Source organism: Thunnus albacares, chromosome 7, assembly GCF_914725855.1.
Source record: "Thunnus albacares chromosome 7, fThuAlb1.1, whole genome shotgun sequence".
NCBI lineage: Eukaryota > Metazoa > Chordata > Actinopteri > Scombriformes > Scombridae > Thunnus > Thunnus albacares.
The window spans coordinates 4,781,596-4,804,486 of NC_058112.1; the positions used below are offsets into that span (position 1 = coordinate 4,781,596).

Genomic DNA, 22,891 nt, shown 5'->3' on the forward strand with positions numbered 1-22,891 from the left:
AAGGTGAGATTTCTCTGAGATGGGACCAATTCCAATTTTAGTTTATTACTAAAAAGTAATAAACTAAAATAAACAAAAGTTTATTACTAAGGCATAGTACTACAAGATCTAGCGAATAACATTGCAAACGTAAACTTGGAACATCAGTATGTCCTAGGTTTTTTACCCAGTGCTTACATTCTTACAGTATAATGTGACTCTCTCCATAATACCTATTGCATAATTCTTCCCTCTTGTGTTTTCTTTCCATCTCCAGGTGGTGAGTTTTGTTTGCCCAGTACGTGGCTCCCACACTCAGACTCTGCCTGTCTTCAACCCCACAAACCAGCGGTGCAGCATCCGACCTGTCGTTGAGGGCGAGCAGTGGAGAGTTGTGCCCTCCATGATCCTTGAACCTCTCCAAAACAAGACATATCAGATCACCTACCGACCACTGACCATGACTACTGATGGAAAAAAACACCTGGTAGAGGAGCACTAACATTTAAAAGCAATCTGTTATTGTAGCCTCTTTAGTGCACATGTGATATTTAAAAAAAGATTACAGAGAACAAAACAAAGACAAATAAGCCATGGAAGAAATCATATGAATTGTGAAATACTGTACGATAAAATGATAAAGTAGATGTGAGATTCTCTTATTCTGTTAATTTAATCCCAGACATTCACTTGCTGTGTCTGTCCTTCTTTCCTCAGGGATCAGTCTTTTTCTCCTTCCCTGATGGGACAGGCATGCTATACTCCCTGCAGGGAACTGCTGAGACTCCCAAGGCAGAGGACACCATTGTGCACGAGCTGCCTGCCAAGACTCACCACACAGAGATGCTGCCTGTGCACAACTGGCTCTCTAAACAACAGCGGTAACACACAGACACACAACTGTACCCATGAATGCACACTCAAACTCTCCATCGTCCTAACCTTAAACTCACTAATATCTTAAACCATATTTGATAAATCTAATCCTAATATAATTCTCTCTGTGACATATACACTACCAGCTATTCCCAGTATAAACTTGTATTCATGTATTTTTGAAGTACACTGCATTTTGCAGCACTTCACGTATACACTTAGTACTCCTCAAAAATATATATACCGGTATTTTAAAATGAGTCATGAGCGTTTCGGTGTGCCCAGGTTCCATGTGATGAAAGAGATCCTGAAGCCTGACAAGGCAGATGCTACTGTGTCCCTCAAGGGTCTAGACTACATTGATGTCCCTGCTCTGGCCAAAAGAGACTACAAGTTGTCTTTTTTTACATACAGAGATGGGCACTACAGCACCAAGGTTTGATCACACACACACTTTTGTACCCAGATCAGAATATATTTCTGAGCCTTTCCCTCACATCACCCTTCAACCCTTTTCCTTAGGTGACATTTCATAATGAGGTGTCCGGTGAGTACTTGTTCTACCTCATCAACTTCAAGGCCACATCTCCAAGAGCCCTGTCCACTATAGAGCTGGTGACTGCCGTCCGCCAGAGGGCCTCAGCCACTGTGCATGTGGAGAACCCTCTGACCATAGCAACCTGCCTCACCACTGAGTGTAAATGCCCTGACATCAGCGCCCCACCTCAGCACGTTGTGCCAGGACAGTCCAAGGTGGATACTAAGTACATCTTGTCCCACACTGAATAAAAAAAACCTGGCCTCAAACAAACTTTAATTGACACGCCATGTGGGTGTGTCCTCTCTTTAGGGTGCTGTGAGCTTCGAGTACCAACCACTTCGCACAGGCGAGTCTACAGCCCGGCTGACTCTGTGTAGTAATGAACTGGGCTACTTCCACTACGATCTGCTTCTCAGAGCTCTGCCCCCGCCACCGGAGAAAACCATCCACTTCAACACTTCTCTGGGCAGCAGCCACGCCGTTCCTGTTAGGTTCACCAACTACTCCCGCTTCAAAACCGAGTACTCTTGCAAGGTAAGAAGATGTCAGGCATGTCCAGGCATGACTTAGAAATTAAAGTATCATAAAACCATGGTGTTCTTGTGATACTGTATGTTCTGTTAGCGCTTGCCTTTCTTTCCTTTCTTTTTCTTCTGTTTTTCCCCCACTGATGGATATGGTCACCGTGTGGTATTTGAGAAAGTGGAAAATGTCCAAAAGATTATAGGAACAATACAATACTACCAGTATCATACTGTATCAGGCCATATCATTTATTTTGTCAACATCAAAATGGATTTGAGGGATTTATTTAGTGATTATTTGAAATTTGTTTTTGTATGTTACTTGAATAGACTTGCATCCACTTTGCATTTATGTTTTTACAATGATCCATTTTCCATTGCAAGACATTTACATGGGCACTGCAACCTTCATCACAAAGTGGTAAAAAATACATTAATTGAATTATCTATTTTTTATGTAGTTCTAACTGTTTGTTACTTGTCAAAATAAAAAAAAGACTGTGCTTCTATTTTATTCATCCTTCAGTCTTGTAACATGGTAATGTGCACACCTATGCTGATGCTTGCTTTTTTCATACAAAAAGTAATCACAGTGATTTATTTGCTGCCACTTGTTCCCCTTTGTGTTATCTCTTTCCTGCAGGTCGATTGCCCGGACTTCATAGTGGACAAGAGTGTTAGTGCTTCACCAGGTTTCCAGGCGGGGTCACAGGTCAGCGTGGAGGTTTGTTTCGAGCCTCATCAGCTGGGGGAGGTGAGAGGCCAGCTCAGCCTTTCCTCAGGCATTGGTGGTGAATACATCTTTCCATTACAAGGGATCTGCCTCCCTCCCAAAGCTCAGGGCCCGTTCAGCATCAGGGCCGGTCGCAACGTCACTATCCCCTTCAAGAACATATTCCTGCAGACCACCGCTTTCTCTTTTCAGGTAAAGAGTCAATGACCTGAGGCCCAGGGAAATAACTAGATCAAAGAGGGGAACAAAAGATATAATATTTTGAAGGGACATAAGGGTAACTGAGAATGAGAGAGAATTCCAGTACAACAACTATGCAGAGACGAAATGTATTAGACATTTCAAAATCCAAGGAAAGCATTTCTACGACTTACTGCTTTAAATTTAGCTTGGAACAGTTGGAGAGTGGTAGTTAAATTAAGTTTGGTTCATTCATATTTGATCTGTGATTGTCCTAACCTAAGCCTTGTTTACCCTGCTCCTAGGTGGACAACCCTTCTTTCACTGTCAAAGGAGTGGACAGCATCCTCTCCAAAAAGACCTTCAACATCCTGGTGTCCTTTGAGGCCCCTCCTGGAGGCTTTCCAGGGCCCTGGTTTGGCAAGCTGACCGTCTCCAGCCAGCGCTCAGAGGCCCACAGAAAGCCCTGCTCTTGGGTTTATTACCTGAAGGGTTACTACCCTGAATAATCTTAGAGATATGTACACATGGGCATGCAGAAACACACAAAAGAATATACAGATGCCAGCATTAGCATAAGCACCCATTTAGACTCAAGCCTTCATTGTTGTTATTCTTTTTTTATGATGCTTCAGTTGCATGTGAAAAATCCTTTATCTGGTAACTGAGCTCCGATGTTAATGCCAAAAATACAAGCTGGAATTGCCTATGGATATTTATATGGTTTAAATAATTTGTTTTCACCAATGTGTTCCTAAATATTTTAATAATTAACTGAATAAATTCTGGAGAGAAAAAAAAAACCTGTCCAGGACTGTCATTGCACACTCTTTTCCACATGGGGGCAATCATGTCAAAGTGATTTCACCATGACTCCTACCTCTAGTGGTACAGTGATGACAGAAGATACATGATTTACCTGACTCCCTGCCCTTTGGTCATACTAATAAGCTGCGTGTTGAAGTGTCAACTAGGAGTTAATTTGTCCAAAACCACCCTATGTGCTGTTAGACACGCAGCACGTTGCAGGCAAGAGTAGCTGCTCAGCTGAAAGGGCAGAGCTGGGGGAGACGCTCATTACCAAAGGTTAGATCTTCATCACACACACACAAACGTATAATGAGGAGCTGGACTGACAGCTCAAGAAACACTCTCTTTACTACAGGAGAAAAAAAATCCACTGATCCTCACCTGACACTCCTCCTCCCAGAGGGACACAGCAAGTCATGCAAGACTAGTGGCCAGCACCTCCTGCTGTGACCATCTAAATAAAGGAAATATAGCATTGGTTTTGGTCAAAAGAGAGAGAGAGAGACAAAGTAGTACTATCCTGTCCTACACCCTTCAATTTGCTCTCAGATGACAAACTCAGAGCAGCGATGCTTACTTTCAAGTTTATTTCACATTGTCTTATCACAACATAAATGGAAGTGACCTGGCTGCTCTTCTGCATCAGCTAGAGACACAACAAGACCTAAGATTAGGAAAAATCTTGTATTTTCATATTTTAAAAAGATATACAGTACATTCACCTAAAGTTTAGGCTATACATCTAACCTCATAGAAATATTAGGTCATTCTAATGTGATGAACAATGTGAGATAGTTATAAATGCCAGCAAGTGCAAGAAAGTCACTAATATCTCTCCCAACAATAGAAATATCACTGCCCATAAGGATTTTTTTTTTTTTTTGTTTGTAGATGATTTTGGGGGCATGTAGGATGGGTGGGTGTGTTTTGGGGTGGGGGCTGTGATGTAAGAGTGGGGGTGGGGGGTGGGGGCTTCTCTCTCTCCCCCATAGAGCGCAGCATGAGCGCTCCGCAGCAAAAGGATGTGTGAGCAGGCAGCGCGCTACTGTAGGGACGGAGTCCACAAACTGCTTAACAAAGAACAAGCCAAACTTCGAGCCCAAGAAAGCCGCGAGCAGCCGAAACCCGTAGCCGGTCAGGACAGCGAGTCCGCGACGGCAGCACAGTCCGGAAACAGCGGCGCCCAGCCCGGTGGAATCGACGGGCTCGTCCGCTGGATCGTCACCAAAATGAGCGACAACAAGAACATCTCCAGTCGGGAGTACGCCTCCAGCAAGGAGGAGGTGGCCGTGGCTCAAGAGCAGTTCTTCGCCCCGGAGCCGCGGAGAGGCATCTCCGTTATTCTGGATGTGAGTATAGAGATACACCGGGCAGTGGTCACCACCCTGACAGGTTGGGTGGGTGGGTGCGCGGGATGAAGACATCCAGCGAGCAGTGCGTACGGACCGGTGCAGTGCGCACTTACGCACAGAGACGATCTTACAGTTTACTGATGAGGCTTGTAGGTCGAGCTTAACAGAGCAGACAGGAGTTTTCCCTCAATAACTGACACTTTGTTAAGGCACGTGGGACCAAACCTGTGAGCTCCTGGTGACTGGACAGTCTCTAGATGTCCATCTTACTCCTTGTTGCCCCGTCCAAAAATTCAGTTCGTTTTTTTTCGCTTCTTGCCCCTTAAGCTTGGCTTTATAAGTTTACTTACATACAGTATCAATGCAATATTATTAAGAAATTCAGGTCAGTGCTGTATATTTTTACTTTTACTGATGGTTTTACTGTCAGTCCAAAGAAAGTGAAAAGCAGCCTCAGTAAGTCAGTAAATAGTCTACTTGCATGTTTAAGGCGATATGATCACTTAGTTTATGAAAACGTCTTACTCGCATATTTTTATTGATCCCCGTGATAAAGGCACAGTCAGAGGGGAAACTCTCTTATCCCGACCGATTAAATGATTTAATGCAGAGGCCAGCGGACAAACCTGTAAAAAAAAAAAAAAAAAGACGCAGCCTTCCTGTATTGGAAATGGCAATTACGCGGCGCCTTGTCGATTTAGGTCAGCTCGTCAATACTACGGGTTACTGGGTTCACTCCACTAAAATCTTTTCCCTGGAGACAAGCTTATGTCGCTTTAATGGTTTAATGGGGTAAAAAACAAAAGAGAAAAGTAGTTCATATACTGCAGACCCGGACCATGACACAAATAGACTGATAGAGAAGGGGTCCATGAAAAACTAATTATGATCAAGACCAGAGGGCCAATATATCCCGGTACCCTAGTAAACTAATTGCGTGTGTGTGTGTATGTGTGTGTATGTGCGTGTGTGTGTGTGTGTGTGTGTGTGTGTGTGTGTGTGTGTGTGTGTGTGTGTGTGTGTGTGTGTAGGGGGGTTGATGGGGGTGTATAGCCTAGTTTGCTGCTGAGCCTCCCTCCTTGAAAAAGAGTCTCTCCGCTCACGCAGATGCAGTACAGCTGCTCTGTTTTCATTACACCATATCTCGCATAGTTAAGACTATAATCAGAAACTGCTTTTTTTTTTAAACATACTTTTACCTTTCCAGTCACAGAGGCTTCATTTGAATTTACACTAAAATTTGTTTTTGAAAGTATTAATTGAAAGACTTAACTGCATTAACTTTGATTTCATATTGAAGTTTCTCATGTTTTCTCCAGGATTGTTTCCTGCTTTTTCCGTCTCTCATCGACATTTAGCTGCAATACTCACACTGATTGGTCGATAAACAGTATAAGCCCCATCTTCTGACATAAGCGGTGAACTCATTGTGGTATTTTCTCTCCACCCCACTTTCCTGAACGCTTGAACTTTGAAATGTTAATCGTTCTTGCCATTTTCCAATATTATTGACCCCAGCATTATTATCATGGCGAAGAAGTTCATTCCAAAGGGATTTGAGTGATTGCTCTGTGTGTGTGTGTGTGTGTGTGTGTGTGTGTGTGTGTGTGTGCGTGTGCGCGTGCGCGCCTGCAGGCAGCATTCTTCTCATTAGACCATCTCTGCTTGCTTGTTTCTCATCCTTTTGCTGTTCTTGTTTTCTCCTTCATCATAACCCACGCTGCACCTCTCCCTCTGCTCTTGTAACTCCTTTCATCCTTTGTCCTCCCCCTGCCTTCTCGTCTTCACCTCTCTTCATCCTTCTCCACATCTTTCTCGCCTTCCTCCTCTCCTCTCTTCTCTTTTCTCCTCCACGAGGCCAAGGAAACATCCATTCTTAATAAGGTTAGGAGATGGGTGCAAAACAAGAAACCTTCCGTCTCTCTGTCTCTCATCTTCAATTTCAATTTTGTTGAATCCTGTCAGTTTCTTTTGCCATCTCTCGTTTTCTTTTCACTCTACGTTTCTGTTACAACTCTTGACACACACACACACACACAAACACCGCCTCCTCACAGCAACACTTTCCCTTCCTCTTGAAGCTTGTCTGTCTCCAGCAGCTCCAGAGATGGCTGTTTTCTGCGGAGTTGAGTGCGCCCCAGGATGAAGCCGGAAAAGCAGAACAATGCAGAACAGCTTGTCGTTTGAAACGCTGCATATCTCAGTAGTTAATGATTTTCACTTTGGCCCACTCAGATGGCTGCAGTCATTTCCTTGAATGCATATTTATAATTTGCCAAGCCATAAAGGATCTCTAGATGAGTTGATGTAGTTTTGTTGCACAAAAAAACATACGTGACAAAATAATATGTTTCTGAGTTCAGTTTTTTACATCCTTATTATTTTCAACTTGTCATGATCATTGTCAGTGTTGCCCATCTACATTGCCTTGATTTATGAAACATGAGAGTCATCAAGCAGAAAAAAATGGAAGTTTAAACAGTGAAATACCTCTTTCTTGTGACGTTACAATTAAAAGTTGATGAGAAAAGTCAGTGAAAAATCATGAGGCATTTTTTTCTGACAGTTGCATTTTTAGGTGAGAAATGTTGTAAGCTCTGCTCAAGTTCTGTTCTCAAGTCTTCAGACTTTAATATCCTGCCAAAGTTAAAGTGATACCCAAAATATTTTTAGTATCTACCACTTATCCCCTGTAGGCAAGAAGGTTTCTATGAAAATTGTCAGTTTCGTCCCTCACAAAGCTACAACAGTCCTCTGGTGGCAGGTTTTATCAGCAGGGAAAACATCCAAAGAAACACACTCATCCTCTTTCTATATGTACTCTGGTATTTTCCAAGTGATTGTCATCAGCAAAATATGGCTAAGTACACTGCTTGCTGTATGTTGGGTGCTCAAGATTAATGTGATTAAGACATGAAATTAATGACTCAATACACACACAGTGTAACTTCATGCATCTCCCTCTCACTTTCTTTCTGTCAGCCTGTCTGTTCATTTCATCTGTTACATCCTTCTCACCCTTTTCTTTCTCTCTGTCTTCCACCTTGTCATTGTGCTGTTTTCTGACAGTCATTGTCAGGAAGAACAGTGCATGTAACACTCTGAAACACTGATGAAAGTACCAAACCTGGCACTTTCAATTCCATAGAGAGAAACGCTTTCACTGAAGCTATAAATTAGCTCCCAGAATTGTGTGTGTGTGCGTGTGTGTGTGTGTACATACATGCACAGAATGTGGTGCATACATACACACAGCAGGTAAACATCAATCAGCTGTAGATCCGCGAGTTTGTGTGTGTGTGTGTGTGTGTACATAATGAGATTTTATCTTCTGTCACTCTAACTTTTCAGTCCTGTGGCTCCCTAACAAGTCTTATCACACACCACTGCCCCTTATCTAGTGGAGACACGTTTTTAAGCGTGTGTGTGTGTTTGATTGGGTTTCTGTGTGGACTCACTGGTTAAGACCAAGAGTTGACAAATTGAATGGATCACTGAACATTTATATTTCTAATAATTCACCCACTGGGTTCTGTTTTTACAGCAAAGAATCTATTGGTTCTACTTAAAAAACACCACATTATGTGTGTTGAACCATCTGTCACTTCTGCTGAAACTTGGCTATGTAAATGTCCTGCCCTTGAGCCCTGGATATCCATTTATAAACCTCATAGCATCATCTTCAGTCTGTTGAGTTGTAATTGTCCTGCCAAAACATCTGAAGTGGCTTTTTATTTCTTATGGTAAAATCCCCCATAACTCTTACTCTAAGGTTCAGTTTTCTGTCTTTTTCTGAGAGAAAAGTGACAGTTTGTACTTCTAGAAAAATGTGAGAATGAGAAAAGTTTCATGCAGAAATGACATACTGTGCCAAGCATAAAAACAGTGCTTATAACTTTTACACCAAATGAAAATGTTTAAAAATTAGGGTGGATGTCAATGGATGGTAAGTGACTTTAGGTTGTCGTTGACATGATGTTACATTTTCACCATGCCATAATTGCACTGGTCCTTTAAAAAACCAAACCTCTACCCTGATGTCTTAAACAATTACAGGCCAGTATCCAAGTTACCATTCCTGTCCAACAGAAAACTGTTGCAGGGTTTCTAATCTGATTACAAATTACATTTGAGATATTTTTCACCTATATCTGTTAACAATATGTGGGCCAATATAACAAGTTTACATAAACACATTACAAATATTTTTGATAAGGTTTCCTTGCATTCGGTTTTTAAAAAATCTTCTCCAAGATTCTCTGGTGGGAAAACTATGCAATGGTGTCACTGTTTATAAACCACCTCAAACTTCCTGTACATATCTTTGGCATTTCTGTACTGTAATTTCATTATCAGCCAACATATACACAGATGAACTACATCGACTCTCTTCACAGCACAGAAACTGCACTTCTGAGAGAGGCAGACAACCTTTTAGTGCAAGCAGATGTAAGCAACATCTCAGTGTTGCTTGTATGGACCTTTTGATGCAGTTGACTACTCACTTTTAATAAACCATTCAAAATACTTAAAATCTTTCAATCACACCTCTCAAAATGAACTTGCATGGCCCAATCAGAAAATGTCTCATGTGCAAATATCACCTACCGTATTGATCAGTGTATGAGCTTCCACTTCTTTCTATAGGAAGCAAATGTGATGTGTTGTTATGCAGATGATACACAGTTGTGCCTACACATGAATTTAAATGACTGTTCAAGTCATCCAAGTAATATCAATACAATATTTATTGGAAAATGTTAAAAGTGAGCACAAGGCACAGACACAGTGACATCACCACCTATTCAAATTGAGATTGTATCAGAAAACAGTGGAATCAACTTAATGTATTAAAGTTTTATTTTATTATTGTGTCCACTACTAATTACTTGCTAAAAAGTAACTTTCCCAAACACTGGTTTGAATTGAGGAGTGTTGAATCTGCCCTCCTTCACCGGCTTTCATATGAACTGTGAAATCTTCCTGTTAAAACATCCTGCAGCTCACTGCAGATACCTTCATTAATACTAACAACACTGTCTCATTCTCTGTTCACAGATATTCAGAAGAGCTGACAAAGATGGTGAGTGAATTTATTGATTATCTTCATTGATCTCACCAGACCTGGAGAGAAAAACTGCAAACCACTAAAGATGTTACTTAACATAGTTTTTTGTGTGTGTGAAAACACCTATTTTAACATGAAATTATATATGCGTATTTACATGTACTGTATGACACATGGTATTCAGTTTGTCAGCTGAGAATTAAATGACTCTAATGACCTCGAACAATATTATGTTTTTGCTCCTGTTAGTCTGCTTCTTTGTTTTCCTGTCCAATAATTAACAGGATATCTAAACATCATCACTTTTTAATTACATCTGGTGAAGAGGTAAGCCCTTGTGCCAAGGATCAAGTGACGATTTATTGATGCAGATTCAGAAGGTTCTTTTGAAGGATTTCTTGTTACGTACTACACTTTAAAAAACACGATACGTGTATCTCTTGATTGACTGTTTTTTGTGCGATGGAGCAGATTATAATTTCTGAACATATTTAAAAGACTTTTGGGTATCATTTTGAATATTTATATACAAGTGTAACTAAAAACGTTAGGTGTACCTGTGTCAGGGCCCTGGTGTTGAGCACACTGGCTTAATAGTATGACTTCCTGACTTACCTTAAATGTAACAGAGCCAACATCAGAGTTACACCTGTGGCTTTTCTATCAATGACAAGTCAATTGTCTGCTGTAAGAAAGGTTTATCAGTAAAATAACAGCTTTAGAGGATCGTACAGCCTTGGCAGAGGTACATGCTCTCTAAGTATTTTCTTCCTACCTGTTCCTGAACTAGTTTGGGCTTGTTGGGTAGATTTTCAGATAGGTGATTGTGTGAGATTTATTGTCTCTGACGTCTTTTCTATTATTGCAGGGAACTATCGAGTGTTAAACTCTGTCTGCTTGCTGTCTGAGCTGCTGCTGCAGTGTGCTGTATTTTTAGCATGATGGGACATTAAAGTGTTTTCAAAGGGGAAAGTTTATATTACTGTGAAGCTGTGCCAGTGAACAGTTTGTTTATACCCTCTGGCACTGCATGTACTCAGCCACTTTCTCTCTCTCTTCCTCTTCATCTTCTCCATGTCTCAATCTCTCCTCTCCCTTTACACCTCTTCCTGCTCCATCCATCTTTTCTCTGTCCCATCCTTTCCCTCCTTGCCTCTTTTATTCTATCAATGTGTCATTGACAAAAAAGAATTCAACTAATGAGGAAACAGCATAAAAGCTTTTGCTTTCATCGGAGCCAGATGGCCATTTGCTCCTCCAGTGTGTGTGTGTGTGTGTGTGTGTGTGTGTGCCTGTGCGTGTGTGGAAGGGTTGTCTCTGCTATCCGTGCTGATTACTCCTTTGCCTCCTCTCCAGCACTGTTACGTTCCCAAATTTTATCTCTGTAGAAAAGATCTCTGTTCACTTTAATGCGCTCTACCTCGGCGGTTTATTAAGTCGTTGCTTAGTCATCTGCCCAAGCTTTATTTCATTAGTTGTTAGCACAATAGCTGTGTGAGTGTGTGTAGATAAATACAGTACAAAATCCATTTATCAGCAGAAGTTGTAGACCAGCAAACATAAACAGTTTTTACGGATGATTTAACTGTTCACATCATCGCTGTAGATGACGTTCTCATCTCGCCTCGGGTTGCCTTCACAATAGACTGTGGAACCAGCTGTCAACATTTTAAATGCCCGCACCACCTAATTACCAACTGCTCCAATACAGAACGTCAGTTAAAGATTTACATTTTCATTTCATGCTGATCTTATCCCGAGCAGAGACCAGCTGTATAACGATAGAGCTGCTGTTTCTCCGTCACAAACACGCTGTAGGATTGTTGTTCTTCATTGTGCAACTTTATGCTAACAGTCTCTCGGGGTGTTCCAGAAACTCTACTGCTGCTAGAAAACACACAGCTGCAAACTGTCTTCATCGAGCTACATATGAACGTGGTTGGGTGAGGGGGCTACAGAGCAAGAAAAGAAGAGAGTGAAAGTCAAGAGAGAAGAAGAAGAAGAAGAAGAAAAAAAGATGTTTATTATGGGGAATCGTAGCTATTTGATGTATGGAACGCAGGCTGAAAAGAAAGAACCAGCTAGCACAAGCTGAAGAAGAGCTATTTTTATCCTCCTGCCTCTCACTCCAGGGAGAAGAGCAGGGAACTGTTTTAATGAGTGAGAGAGGGAGAAGGGAGATGCTAACGGAGAGCAGAGAATTGTAAAAAATAAAGGAAGGTGCAGGGGAGAGATAGACAGAGGGAGAGCCAGGAGGTGGCAGAATCTAAAAGGGAGAGGAAGCTAGGAACAGAGAGAAAGAGAAGCGGAGCGAAGAGAGGAAGAGGAGCAAGTATCGTATATCTGACAACGGGACAGTAATTGTTTAATTGGATGAATTCTGTCTTTACACTCATAGCACAGATTCCAGGGCCGGCTTCCTGCCCCCAAGCTGCTGAAACAGCAAGACAGGGAGTGTGTGTGTGTGTGCATTAGTGAGTGTGCATTATGCATCCGCATCTACTGTGAGCATTTTTTTTTTTGTGTGTGCCAGTGTGTAATATAAGCATAAGTGTATCGGTATGCCTGAGCTTGTTTGCATGAGTATATATATTTATGTGTGTGTGCTTTGTGATTATCACAGCTGTCTCAGAGCCATTGTTATGCAGCTGGTGGAGTGTTTTCAGCAGCCAATAATTCTATGAAATAGTTGCATCATTTGACAGGACTTAGTTTACTGATAGCACCCGCAGTAGCACCTCTCATATGCCACAGTCCATCGAGCTGCTGCAGTTTGAAACTTAATCATTGCCAGTAAAATGGAAATGTTATGAAATAATGACTTGGGGTACTATTTTAATTGCAAGGTTTCAGTAGCTGCTGACTGAATGAAATCAAGTTACACCAGTTTTTTGCATTTCAATTACACTCCAAAAAAATAACTCTAACCACATTCAGTCATCAGTCTTTAGTCTCAAAAGTTAATTGAATTTTTGCAGCATTAATCTGTAGCATAAAGGGTTGTATTCAAACACATTTTTATGTCTGTTCTGTAAGGTCAGTATATATATAGATTTTGCTGGGCGAAAATCACTCCCTTATTCAGTACTCCTAATCAAGCAGCAACTACCACAGCTTGAGGCTGAAGCCAGTATGAAAGTATCTTAACATGCAATGCTACTGACAAGCGTCAACCTCTCTCTAGAAATACTAAGTTAATCATTTCTTTCAATGAGTCATTATGGTCTCTACCACTGAATTTGGACCCTCTTAATAATTGTGCTGGAGGTCATTTTTGAAATTATTGCTCTGTTAATAAGATTTGAAGACTTATAATAGCTTTGATATCTGCCGGGTGTTGAGGGACAGCTGTGATTGACAGTTCGCTCACCTGCTGCTCTCCCCGGCTACGGGACTTGTACTGTGTTGTACTATTGTTGCAATATTTCTGTCAGTTTAGGCCCCATTTACACCTGGTATTAACATGTGATCTGTATCTGGATACATTATCTGGATAATGACATCCGATCAATGGATCCTTGCATTTACACCTGTTAATAAAATGCGTTCTTGTTTTCTCGGTTGTGCCTGCATTGTGATTGGATCTTAATATGCAAATTGGCTAGGTGGAGCTGGCGGACTTGTCAACAAACATTGCTTTCCAGGTCAAGGAAACTGCTGCAACGAATTGACATCATTCACTTTTTTGTGAGGACTTCTAGTCACTGGTACTATTTGTAGCTTTTACAGAGCTTGCTTTAGCTGGCAGTAAGAGGCGGAGCTAGGTGACCTTTTTACTTACTGGGACAATTTTGGTCTTTGTCTTGAGTCTTTTGTGTCATCTCTGACAGGTGTAGCATTGGACTACTGCAATTACCTCTTCTGCAACCATAGACTGTTAAAAAATATGGATGTAGTTGCCGTGATATTACCCATTGCTTTATAGACTGCCATTTTGAAGCCTCAAGTTTGGCAATTTGACTGTCACCATCTTGGATTTTTGGAGTCAGAAGTGACCATATTTGGACAAGAGGGTGGAGCTGACCCTAGCGCTAGCTGCTATCTTGGTTAGCACGGTGCATTTACAGTCTATGTTTAACTCTGATCATGCTTATGCTAATTTTCACTAGGGAAAAACAGGCTTAAAAACATTAAAACAAAATATACTTACTGGAAAAACTGGCTAGCCAACTCCTTAGAAGGTCTTTTAGTGTACAACCAAACGCTGAACAAGACTTTTTTAGGCAACCAAAATATTACAATTAACTTTCATGTACTGAGAAAACTGTGAAATAGAGACAGCTATGCCTATACTCTGTTAATCTGGGGTTACGCCATGGTTACATTATGTAATCAATGTTGTCACCATGGTACTGAGTTGTCAACCACAACGTAGGCAGCCCCTAAAGCATAATTTGCTTTATCATCTATTTTACTCTAAATGGGACCATAATTTACAAAATGAACATTATGCTATATTGAAAAAGACTTGAAACTCGTGATTGAGACCATAAACTCATTAGGAAACTGTTTGCTGAGGCAATAAATCAAGTGAGATATAGGGTTATTTTCTCATAGACTTCCATACAATCGGACTTCTTTCTGGAGTCGCCCCTGCTGGCCATTAGAAAGAGTGCAGGTTTAAGGCACTTCTGCATTGGCTTCACCTTTCAGACTGGGAGCTACCCACTTGTCTGCAACATATTCAATGCTCTGCATTGTGGGATGGTAGCAGAAAGAATCCCATGGAATTTTTGAGGGTACTATATATTGAATTGTCACTTTTAGAGATGAGACAAATACAATGGTGGAAAGTACATTTACAAACCTTTACAAAAAAAGCCTTTCCTAAAAAATGTTTGCTCTTACTCTGGCTGATTAGACCTCTTCCATTTAAGTTGGCTGAAGCCATGCTTGGAATCATGTGAATCAATATGCTAATACATGTTTTCGCTTGTCACAGTAGGAAAAGCATAGGTGTTTCTATTAACGATGGCCTCATTCTGTTCAAGTGTCCCAGTAAGCCAAGACAGTGTGACAGTGAGTCAGTATGCACAATACCAGGACCCTAAAACTGAAGCGGCTAAATGGAATTCCGCCAACTTTAATTTTATTATTTATATCTAAACTTGCTGTGACATGTCAAAATGTCCTCTGTAAGACACCAATTTCAGACACTGCCCAGGAGAGAGTTGAAAATTCAGTCAGTCTAGTACAGTCTGAACATGCCCACACAGTGACAAGGAAAGGTCTAATTGTGCAACATAAGTGAAAACACCTGTGTGGGTGGACCAGGCCTTTAATGGTGCCAGTTTATTTTCTCTGAAGTCCTGCTACTTGCACACCTGATCTAATTAAGGAAGAAAACATTTCCATGATACTTTGGACTTTGACGACAGGGTAGAGAGACACTGACACAAGCAGGGACATATGAAGGAATTTTGTATCTGTGCTCTCATCAGTTAGCGGGTAAGTTTTTTTTTCTTGCCTCTTGCCTTGTGACTCATCAGCCATCTGCTAATTATCGTTACTGTGTTCGACATAAAGACAGAAAGCAGACGGAGTTCGGGGAGGCTTGTTTATCCACGCTGTCAGGACTAGACAAAGTTACAACATTACAGCGAACAGCAAATAGGAGCGTGCAGCTGCTTCTGTTCAGTGTGGCCAGACACAGCTCATGGCTGTTAGACTAATGAAACTGGTTTCATCGTTTTGTTTTTATTTGGTTTGGAGATTTGGTACCCAAGTGTTCTCAGTTGTAGACTCCACTTCCACTTGTCAGATCACCTGTCTATCAAACAATGTGGCCAGTGGTACAGTCTTTTTCTTAGTTAGACTCACTTTGTTCTCATTTAAGGTATATATAGTACTCAGTCGAGTATGTCACTGGAGATGGAAGGTGTGTCATTGATTTCTCTGCCTGATTAACCTTCTTTATGCTGGCCTTAACATGCGTCAGTTCGTATACTGAGACTGCAGACAGTGTGTAACTGTATGTGAGCTCTACAAGCATCCTGGCATACTCATTTACCTGTTTACTTTTTATCAGCTTCTCTGTGCTTTTTTTAAATGAATTGATAATTTTGCAACTCATACGTCAGATCCATTTTGTGCGTTGAAAACCGTCACTTCCTTTGTGTGCAATATTTGTACACTGCCATAGCCAATGCAGTAGCCTATATTTAGCTGCTATTAATCCAGTCATCATTCCAAATGTTTCCTAAATTTTGGCTGTACTTTTCACTGCAGTTAGTCATCATCACTCATGTATCATTTGACTACTGTGTTCTTACTTCCAGGTACTCTGGATTTAGGGTTATGTAATATTGATCTCTTAGTGGTTGTCTTATATAATTGATAGTCAGAGTTGCCAATTTAGAGACTTTCCCACTAGATTTTTTAGGACCATTTTAGTGACTGAAAAGTTATCAACATTTATCAGTGAAATCAGGTAACTCCATTTAAAATCAAATTTTGATGCAAAGTCCATCTATTTCAAACCGACACATCAGTGGCTTTGCTTGCAGGGGAAAGTTACTTCAATTTTGGTGAACTTGGACACAAATTTGCCCTGTTGACCAATAGTAAAACATCTCTACAGTGAAGGAACAGAGAGCTGGAGAATCCAAAAGTCACCCCATTCAAGGTTTTTAACCTTCCTCTGCTGAAGTTTAAACTGTTCAACTAAAGATTGGTTTGCGGACAGTAATGAGGCAGGAGTCGATGGTACAAATAAGCTTTTGAATAAATTCTATGATATTGTCACCTTAGCAACCAAGTTAACTCACGGAGCTTTTTTCCCCTCTTCAATCACTCACTGTACAATCACCAGAGGAAGAAAACCGCACAGCTTGGAGAGTTATTTTGACTAACTATGATGTTTCCAGGTTGGTAGCAAGTTTAGCTGTTAGTTCATCAGCCTCTAACACTACCTACTGTGTGTCCGGAAGACATGCGGCTGAGTTTCTTTGTGACTATTCTTTGTTCAGGTACTCATCTTTTTTTTTATTTCATACACATATTGTCAATGTTGTATATTGATTATTTTCTTCATGATGACACTGGTCATAGTTGCTCAAAGATTTTTGACACAATTGCAAAGCCTTTAGCACAGACAGAAGCAGGCAAATGTGGGCAGGACTGGAGGAAAAAAAAGTAGATCCAAACAGTCCAAAACAGTGTAAAGGAAGAGGAGAGAAGCTGAAAGCAGGAGAAATGAACAGAAAACTAAGACAAAAGAGTACAACAGAGTGAAACAGGTGTCAAAGGAGCAAGAATATAAATATAGGAGGTGAAGGAGGAGGAGGACATAGATTCAGATAAAGAGAAAGCTTGTCACCGTCGCCTGTCAAAAGAAAGAATGACACAGAGAAAAGCAAGACATAAATCAGAGGAGAAAGACAAACTGACAAGCAAGGAGAGACAGGACATGAGGGAGAAATGAGGCGGCCTGCAGACAGCCAGCATGATGGGGCTGTACTGGAGCATTTAGTTCATGGTTTATTCAACAGCCGCCAGCTGATTCACTTGTCCACAGATCTTGAAAAGAGGCTGGATTACATCTCTGTTAACTTTGTTTCCCAAACCTGTGGTCAGTCTCTTGAAGTTTAAAGGAATAATTTAAACATTTTGGGAAATAAGTGTATTTGCTTTCTCGGCTAGTTATGAGTAAGGAGGAAGAGGAGTTATGATGATAAGAAGATTACACTCTCAGATATGACAGTGATATCGAAATCCTCATCTAACTCTGCAATTGTATGAAAGTCTATGTGAAAATTACCCTACTTCTCACTTCATTTATTACCTCAGTAAATAGTTTCCGAATGAGTTTATTGTCTCAATTGCTAGTTTCTAGTCTTCTTTAATACAGTGTGATGCTCATTTTATAAATTATGGCCCCATTTAAAGTAAAACACATGATAAAGCAGAGTTTGCTTTATGGCATGGCTACTTTTTGATTGACAAGGCAGTACCATGGCGACAATGTTGGTTAGGTAACGTTATGTAACCATGGCATAACCCAAGGTTCACAGAGTATAGGTGTAGCTGTTGCTATTTCAGTGTGTTTTCAGTTCATGAAAGTTATATGTAACATTTAAAAGATCCCTAAGGTGTTGTATGTTCAGTTTTTCATTAGGGATGCCCCACCGTCTCGTCCAAATATTGTCACCTCTGGCTCCAAAAATATATAAAGAGAAGTGGATACAGGAAGAGTGCCAGGCTTTGAACCCAATTTGACATAGTGGCCAAAATGTGTAATAACAACATCACATGATGCTATTGGGCCCAAAAAGACTTTTTCCCATAGACTTACACTTTGTGAAAGAGCGGATAATTTTTTTGAGCGTCACAACCCCCGTGAAATGACTTGTTTCACTATCGTAATTTGACCCATTTGATCTCTGATCACATTTCAAAAGTCTAGAAGAACTATATGATTGAATGATTTTTTCCCTACTCAAGTTAGCCGGAGAGCTAAACCAGAAGTTAGCTGTCTTGGCCGGCGGAAGTCTCGAGTGAGCATGCTCCATGGGCACATTGGGCCCATAGAGCATGCTTGGTATGTTTTCAGGAAGTGGCATTTTTGGCTTCATGGGGCCCCGCCTCCCACGCTGTACCCAGTTCTCTGTATACATCCATGTCCACAAACCAGTGAGTGATGTCACGGTGGCTACGTCCATTAATTTTTTAGTATATTATTGTAACTATGATGACATGCATACCTGAAAATATTGCATTATTTGCAATATTTAGAGTATATGAGGAGACTGGTGTAATAAATAATTTAAAAAAACAACACGCACTACACATGAGGGCTTCAACTAATTATTTCATTATTGATTAATGTGCTGATAGTTTTCATGATTAAATTGTTTAGTCTATAAAATGTCCGAAAATAGTCAAAAATACCCATTGTCATTTTCCAAAGCCCAAGGTGAAATCTTCAAATAACTTGTTTGTCCAGCAAACTGTCCCAACATCCAGAGATAATGAACTCAGCATCACAAAAGACAAACAAAAGCAGCAAATCCTCACAGCACAATCTTTCAGCTTGTTTGCCGCTAGACGCTGCAGCTCCTCAGTGAGCCAGTCAGTCAGAATGGTGTCATGTGTATCTAATTACCTGCAGTCTTTAATCACTGACACTGCTGCTAACAAGCCCCAGAGTGCCTCATGCCGAGGGAGACAGGGAAGAGACAAGAGAATAGAGATGGGAAGTTCTGTTAGAAAGACAGTAATGGAAGAAGAAATGTGATTGGAATGTGTTTATAAAGAGGGCTTTTTTTTGTTGTGGGACAAATAGAGAAAGTCAGGATGTGCTCTCACTATTCTACTTTTTTCGTGGAAATCCAGTACATTGTTTTCCTTATGCTAAACTGAACAAACGAGGAGGTGTAAAATGCAGCCTCTTTTAGGCATTTTTGAAAAGATTTCTGCCCACAGTGAAATGCCTCAACAATAGGAACATGGCTAAATTTCTTCTTCCAACTGTGCACTGCAGCCATCATCTGATGCAGCCAGGTCTGGGAAAGACACAGTTTTTTACTCTGCTGCCTTTCAGCTTCTGTTGTCAGACAACTGAACTGGAATGATAACCATGATTGTTAACCAAGGTGAACAGTGATTCCTCCGCACTATGCTCATGTGCTCATCTGATAAGGAAGTCAGAGGTAATAGAAAGTCGTCTTCTGCCATACTCATCTCAGTATCTCGTGTGTGTCAGCTGTTGGATTATGGAGGGGTGGCAGGTTGTCTGCATGTTACTGGAACACTGAACTCATTCCCAGTCTGCTGCTTACAGCGTTGGATTCCGACACAGAGTCAAAGAAAAGAAATAAATTCTGTTTCTCTTTCTCTCGCTGTCTCAACTCACCTTTTTTCAGATTAATTAGCCTTAGATTAAGAGTAGTGTTTTTTTCTTCCTGTGCTAAGACATTGCTTAATCTCTGTAGTGTTAGGCCTGTAAAATGCTTTGTGCAAGCTAAACCTATCATAACAGCTTAACATAGCTTAACGTACTTCAATATGTTACCATAATAAGCTATTTGGCTGCTGGCTGTAGCTTCATATTTAGTGTACAGATAGAGTGGTGTCAATACCCAAAGTATCAAATTATTCTTTTGAATATGCAGGAGTCAAAAAGTGATTTTTATTAACTTACTTTTTCTGTAGTACGATAAATAAAAATGCTATATTTATAGCATCACAATGAAATAACTCAACTAGGTGCACAATACAACATGGCTCTCTGAATGAATTAACGCTGTGGTGCAGGAGTGATGTGATGTGAAGGTGGATGGAAAAGTAAAAAGGATTCTGTGCAGGTTCCTTTAGAGGCCTAGAGAGAAAAAAGAGCGGAGGAAGGTGGAGACTAGAGGGGATTGAGGTCTCTTTGTTCACCGTCTTGGTCGTCTGGATTTGGATCAAAGGCTGAGAGTTAAGACGCCCTTTGAAGACGTTTTCCTCACCTGACGCTTTCTGCCCTCCGCTGGGTCGGGATCAATCCTCGCTCTTTTTGGCTCATTCACAGGAGCATTTGCTTAGAATATTTGTACGGTATAAAAACCGTAAGAGCACAGAGGTGGAAATGGAAGGCTTTAGATGCAAAATTGTAATTTTATAAACTGGCTTTTTTAAGGGAAGAGGCAGGAAGCCGCACTGAATGAGGCACCTGCTTGAGGAAAAAGGATAAAAGATGGATGGATTTGGACATTTTGGATAATGGAAGTCTTTTATCTTGTGCAGCTTCAATTTTGGATTTCAAATGATTCAAAATATATGAACTTGTTACAGAAACAACAAAAGTTTTGCTTTCTTTTAACGCACCACAGATATTTTATTCTATTATAGCTTTTTTTTTTTACAAAGGTTTCTCAAATTATAGATGATTTTCAGCTAAATTGTGGCTTAATTGCTCTTCTTACATTCTGTCAGTCAAACTAAACCCCTCAATTTTGCTTTCAATCAACTGCCTTTTCTTTTATTTGTTTCTACCTTCCTTTCTTTCCTTTCTTTTTCTGCTCCATCTACCTTCATTCCCCCCCCCCCCCCCCCCCCCCCCCCACCCCCCCTTTCCTCCTCCATCTCCCTCTCTGCAGTGTTAGCTTTCTAAACTCGGTGCTCGTATGGCAGGACTCCCTGGCTAAGCCAAATGTTGGAACAAACACTGAGCTGCGTGTGGGATGAGAGGACACTCTCATCCATCCATTCTTCCCCTTCTTCTTTTTCTCCTCCATGTCCCTCCCCACTGCTTCCCCCTCCTGTATATTTACTACCCCTTCCCCTTCAATCCATCCCAGCTCTCTCTACCTATTACTTGTTTGTCTCTCACTGTCCATCTTTCTACTGTTCTCAGTCAGTCTTTATGCCTGTGTAATCATGTCTGTTCTTCTCTGGCTTCACTCTCTGCATCCCTCTTTTATCCCCTGATCTCCCCAAAGCAGCTCGAGCTCACTGTGTGTGAAGAGAGAATGTAGCAGAGAAAAGGGAGGACAGAAAACAGAACTAAACAGGCTTAATGAAGTTTTAATGATTCTCAAATGATCTCAAATAGGGTTTGGTCAAATATGGCACTTTAAGGTGGCTATCAGTGCAAAAAAGTAATTCATTGTCCCCCAGAATTGTGTTCTTGGTGAAGAAGACAAGCCTCTAAACTCTTGAGCTGTCGATTGACTACACAGAATAGAACTCTTAAGTGGAAAATACACATCTGTATCATCAGTTTTGCCTTTTACCAGTTGTTAGCAACCTTCACAATCTCTTTATTGAACCTGCACACAGGTCTTGGACTATTAATTAATGTTAGGAGGAAGGAAGGATTGAAACCAAAGGTTAGGGAAATTATGAGTCTAAACAACTTGTCAGGAACAAAGCAAAGCCTTTAATCAGTCCAGCCAGATTCTCTACTTAAGTGCTGCTGGTGTGAGAGGCAGTCATTGATTCACTGATGTGACCTTTTTACACACACACACACACACACGCCCTCTTGAGAATCTGAACAAACAGTGCTGAGATCAGAGCCGTATTGTGTCCTGAACAGATTATGCCCAGTGATTGTACGTGCTGTGGTGTGTATGTGGTGTGTGTGTATGCAGGAATAAAGGAAAAACGGAGAAGATAATCAGCTGACATCACATGTGGGGTCACGACAGCTGTGCACATTACTCATGACTGCTTTACATTTAGCATAACCAGTTCAATAGCTCTGATCATGCATTACTAACAAGCCATCATTAATGTGATTGGTTACACCTGTGCTTTACTTGCTATGACGATCAATGCTCTAAAAAGGTTTGTTATTTTCCAGTGTACCAGAAATATGTACATTACTCTGCATTATGTCAATTTAGATCATGTTTAAATCTTTTTTATTAATCTTGTATGTTGTGTTAACTCACACTGCACGTTTTAATCTGCCTTTCTCCACGGCCAGAACCTGCAACTTTAGGTGCTCAAGCAAAAAAAAGGGCACTGATAACTGAATACATGAATTCACATTACTAATCTGTTGGGTCGTCTCATTGATCAGCAGGCAGCGTAGCGATGCTGCTGCTGCTGCAGTGTATACATATGCACATGCACGCACACACACGCACACACACATACACACATGCACAGTGAGCGGAGGAACCAACCAGAGCAACTTTGATCAATGTTACAATCAATAAGGAATCTCATCAATCCTGCAGTTTTTAAAAATAAAATCAACCTGAACTAGATCTAAATCTACACTTTTACTCTCAGGAAGAAAAAGTTCATCAGGTTGAACTTTGAGTCCTGTTCACCAATAAATTCAGACTCTTCCTCAGAGTGGAAACCCCTTAGAGAATAAAAAATAAATCAGTCTTG

The 22,891-nt window shown here is 40.8% G+C and overlaps 2 protein-coding genes across 7 annotated transcripts in view; both read left to right on the forward strand.

Moving 5' to 3' along the window:
* The window catches only part of hydin (HYDIN axonemal central pair apparatus protein), a 73,179-nt gene extending 69,527 nt beyond the window's left edge, over window positions 1–3,652 (forward strand). For all 4 annotated transcript variants that reach the window (XM_044356808.1, XM_044356809.1, XM_044356814.1 and 1 more), the window contains 7 exons: window positions 257–466; window positions 697–860; window positions 1,141–1,291; window positions 1,378–1,608; window positions 1,706–1,930; window positions 2,564–2,845; window positions 3,139–3,652. In XM_044356808.1, the coding sequence (XP_044212743.1) occupies window positions 257–466; window positions 697–860; window positions 1,141–1,291; window positions 1,378–1,608; window positions 1,706–1,930; window positions 2,564–2,845; window positions 3,139–3,342 (1,467 nt within the window). In that variant the 3' untranslated portion in view covers window positions 3,343–3,652. The remainder of the gene's footprint in view (window positions 1–256; window positions 467–696; window positions 861–1,140; window positions 1,292–1,377; window positions 1,609–1,705; window positions 1,931–2,563; window positions 2,846–3,138) is intronic.
* A 998-nt stretch (window positions 3,653–4,650) lies between these two features.
* Window positions 4,651–22,891, forward strand: part of necab2 (N-terminal EF-hand calcium binding protein 2) — a 135,399-nt gene continuing 117,158 nt past the window's right edge. For all 3 annotated transcript variants that reach the window (XM_044356666.1, XM_044356667.1, XM_044356668.1), the window contains exons 1-2: window positions 4,651–4,992; window positions 10,054–10,078. In XM_044356666.1, the coding sequence (XP_044212601.1) occupies window positions 4,666–4,992; window positions 10,054–10,078 (352 nt within the window). In that variant the 5' untranslated portion in view covers window positions 4,651–4,665. The remainder of the gene's footprint in view (window positions 4,993–10,053; window positions 10,079–22,891) is intronic.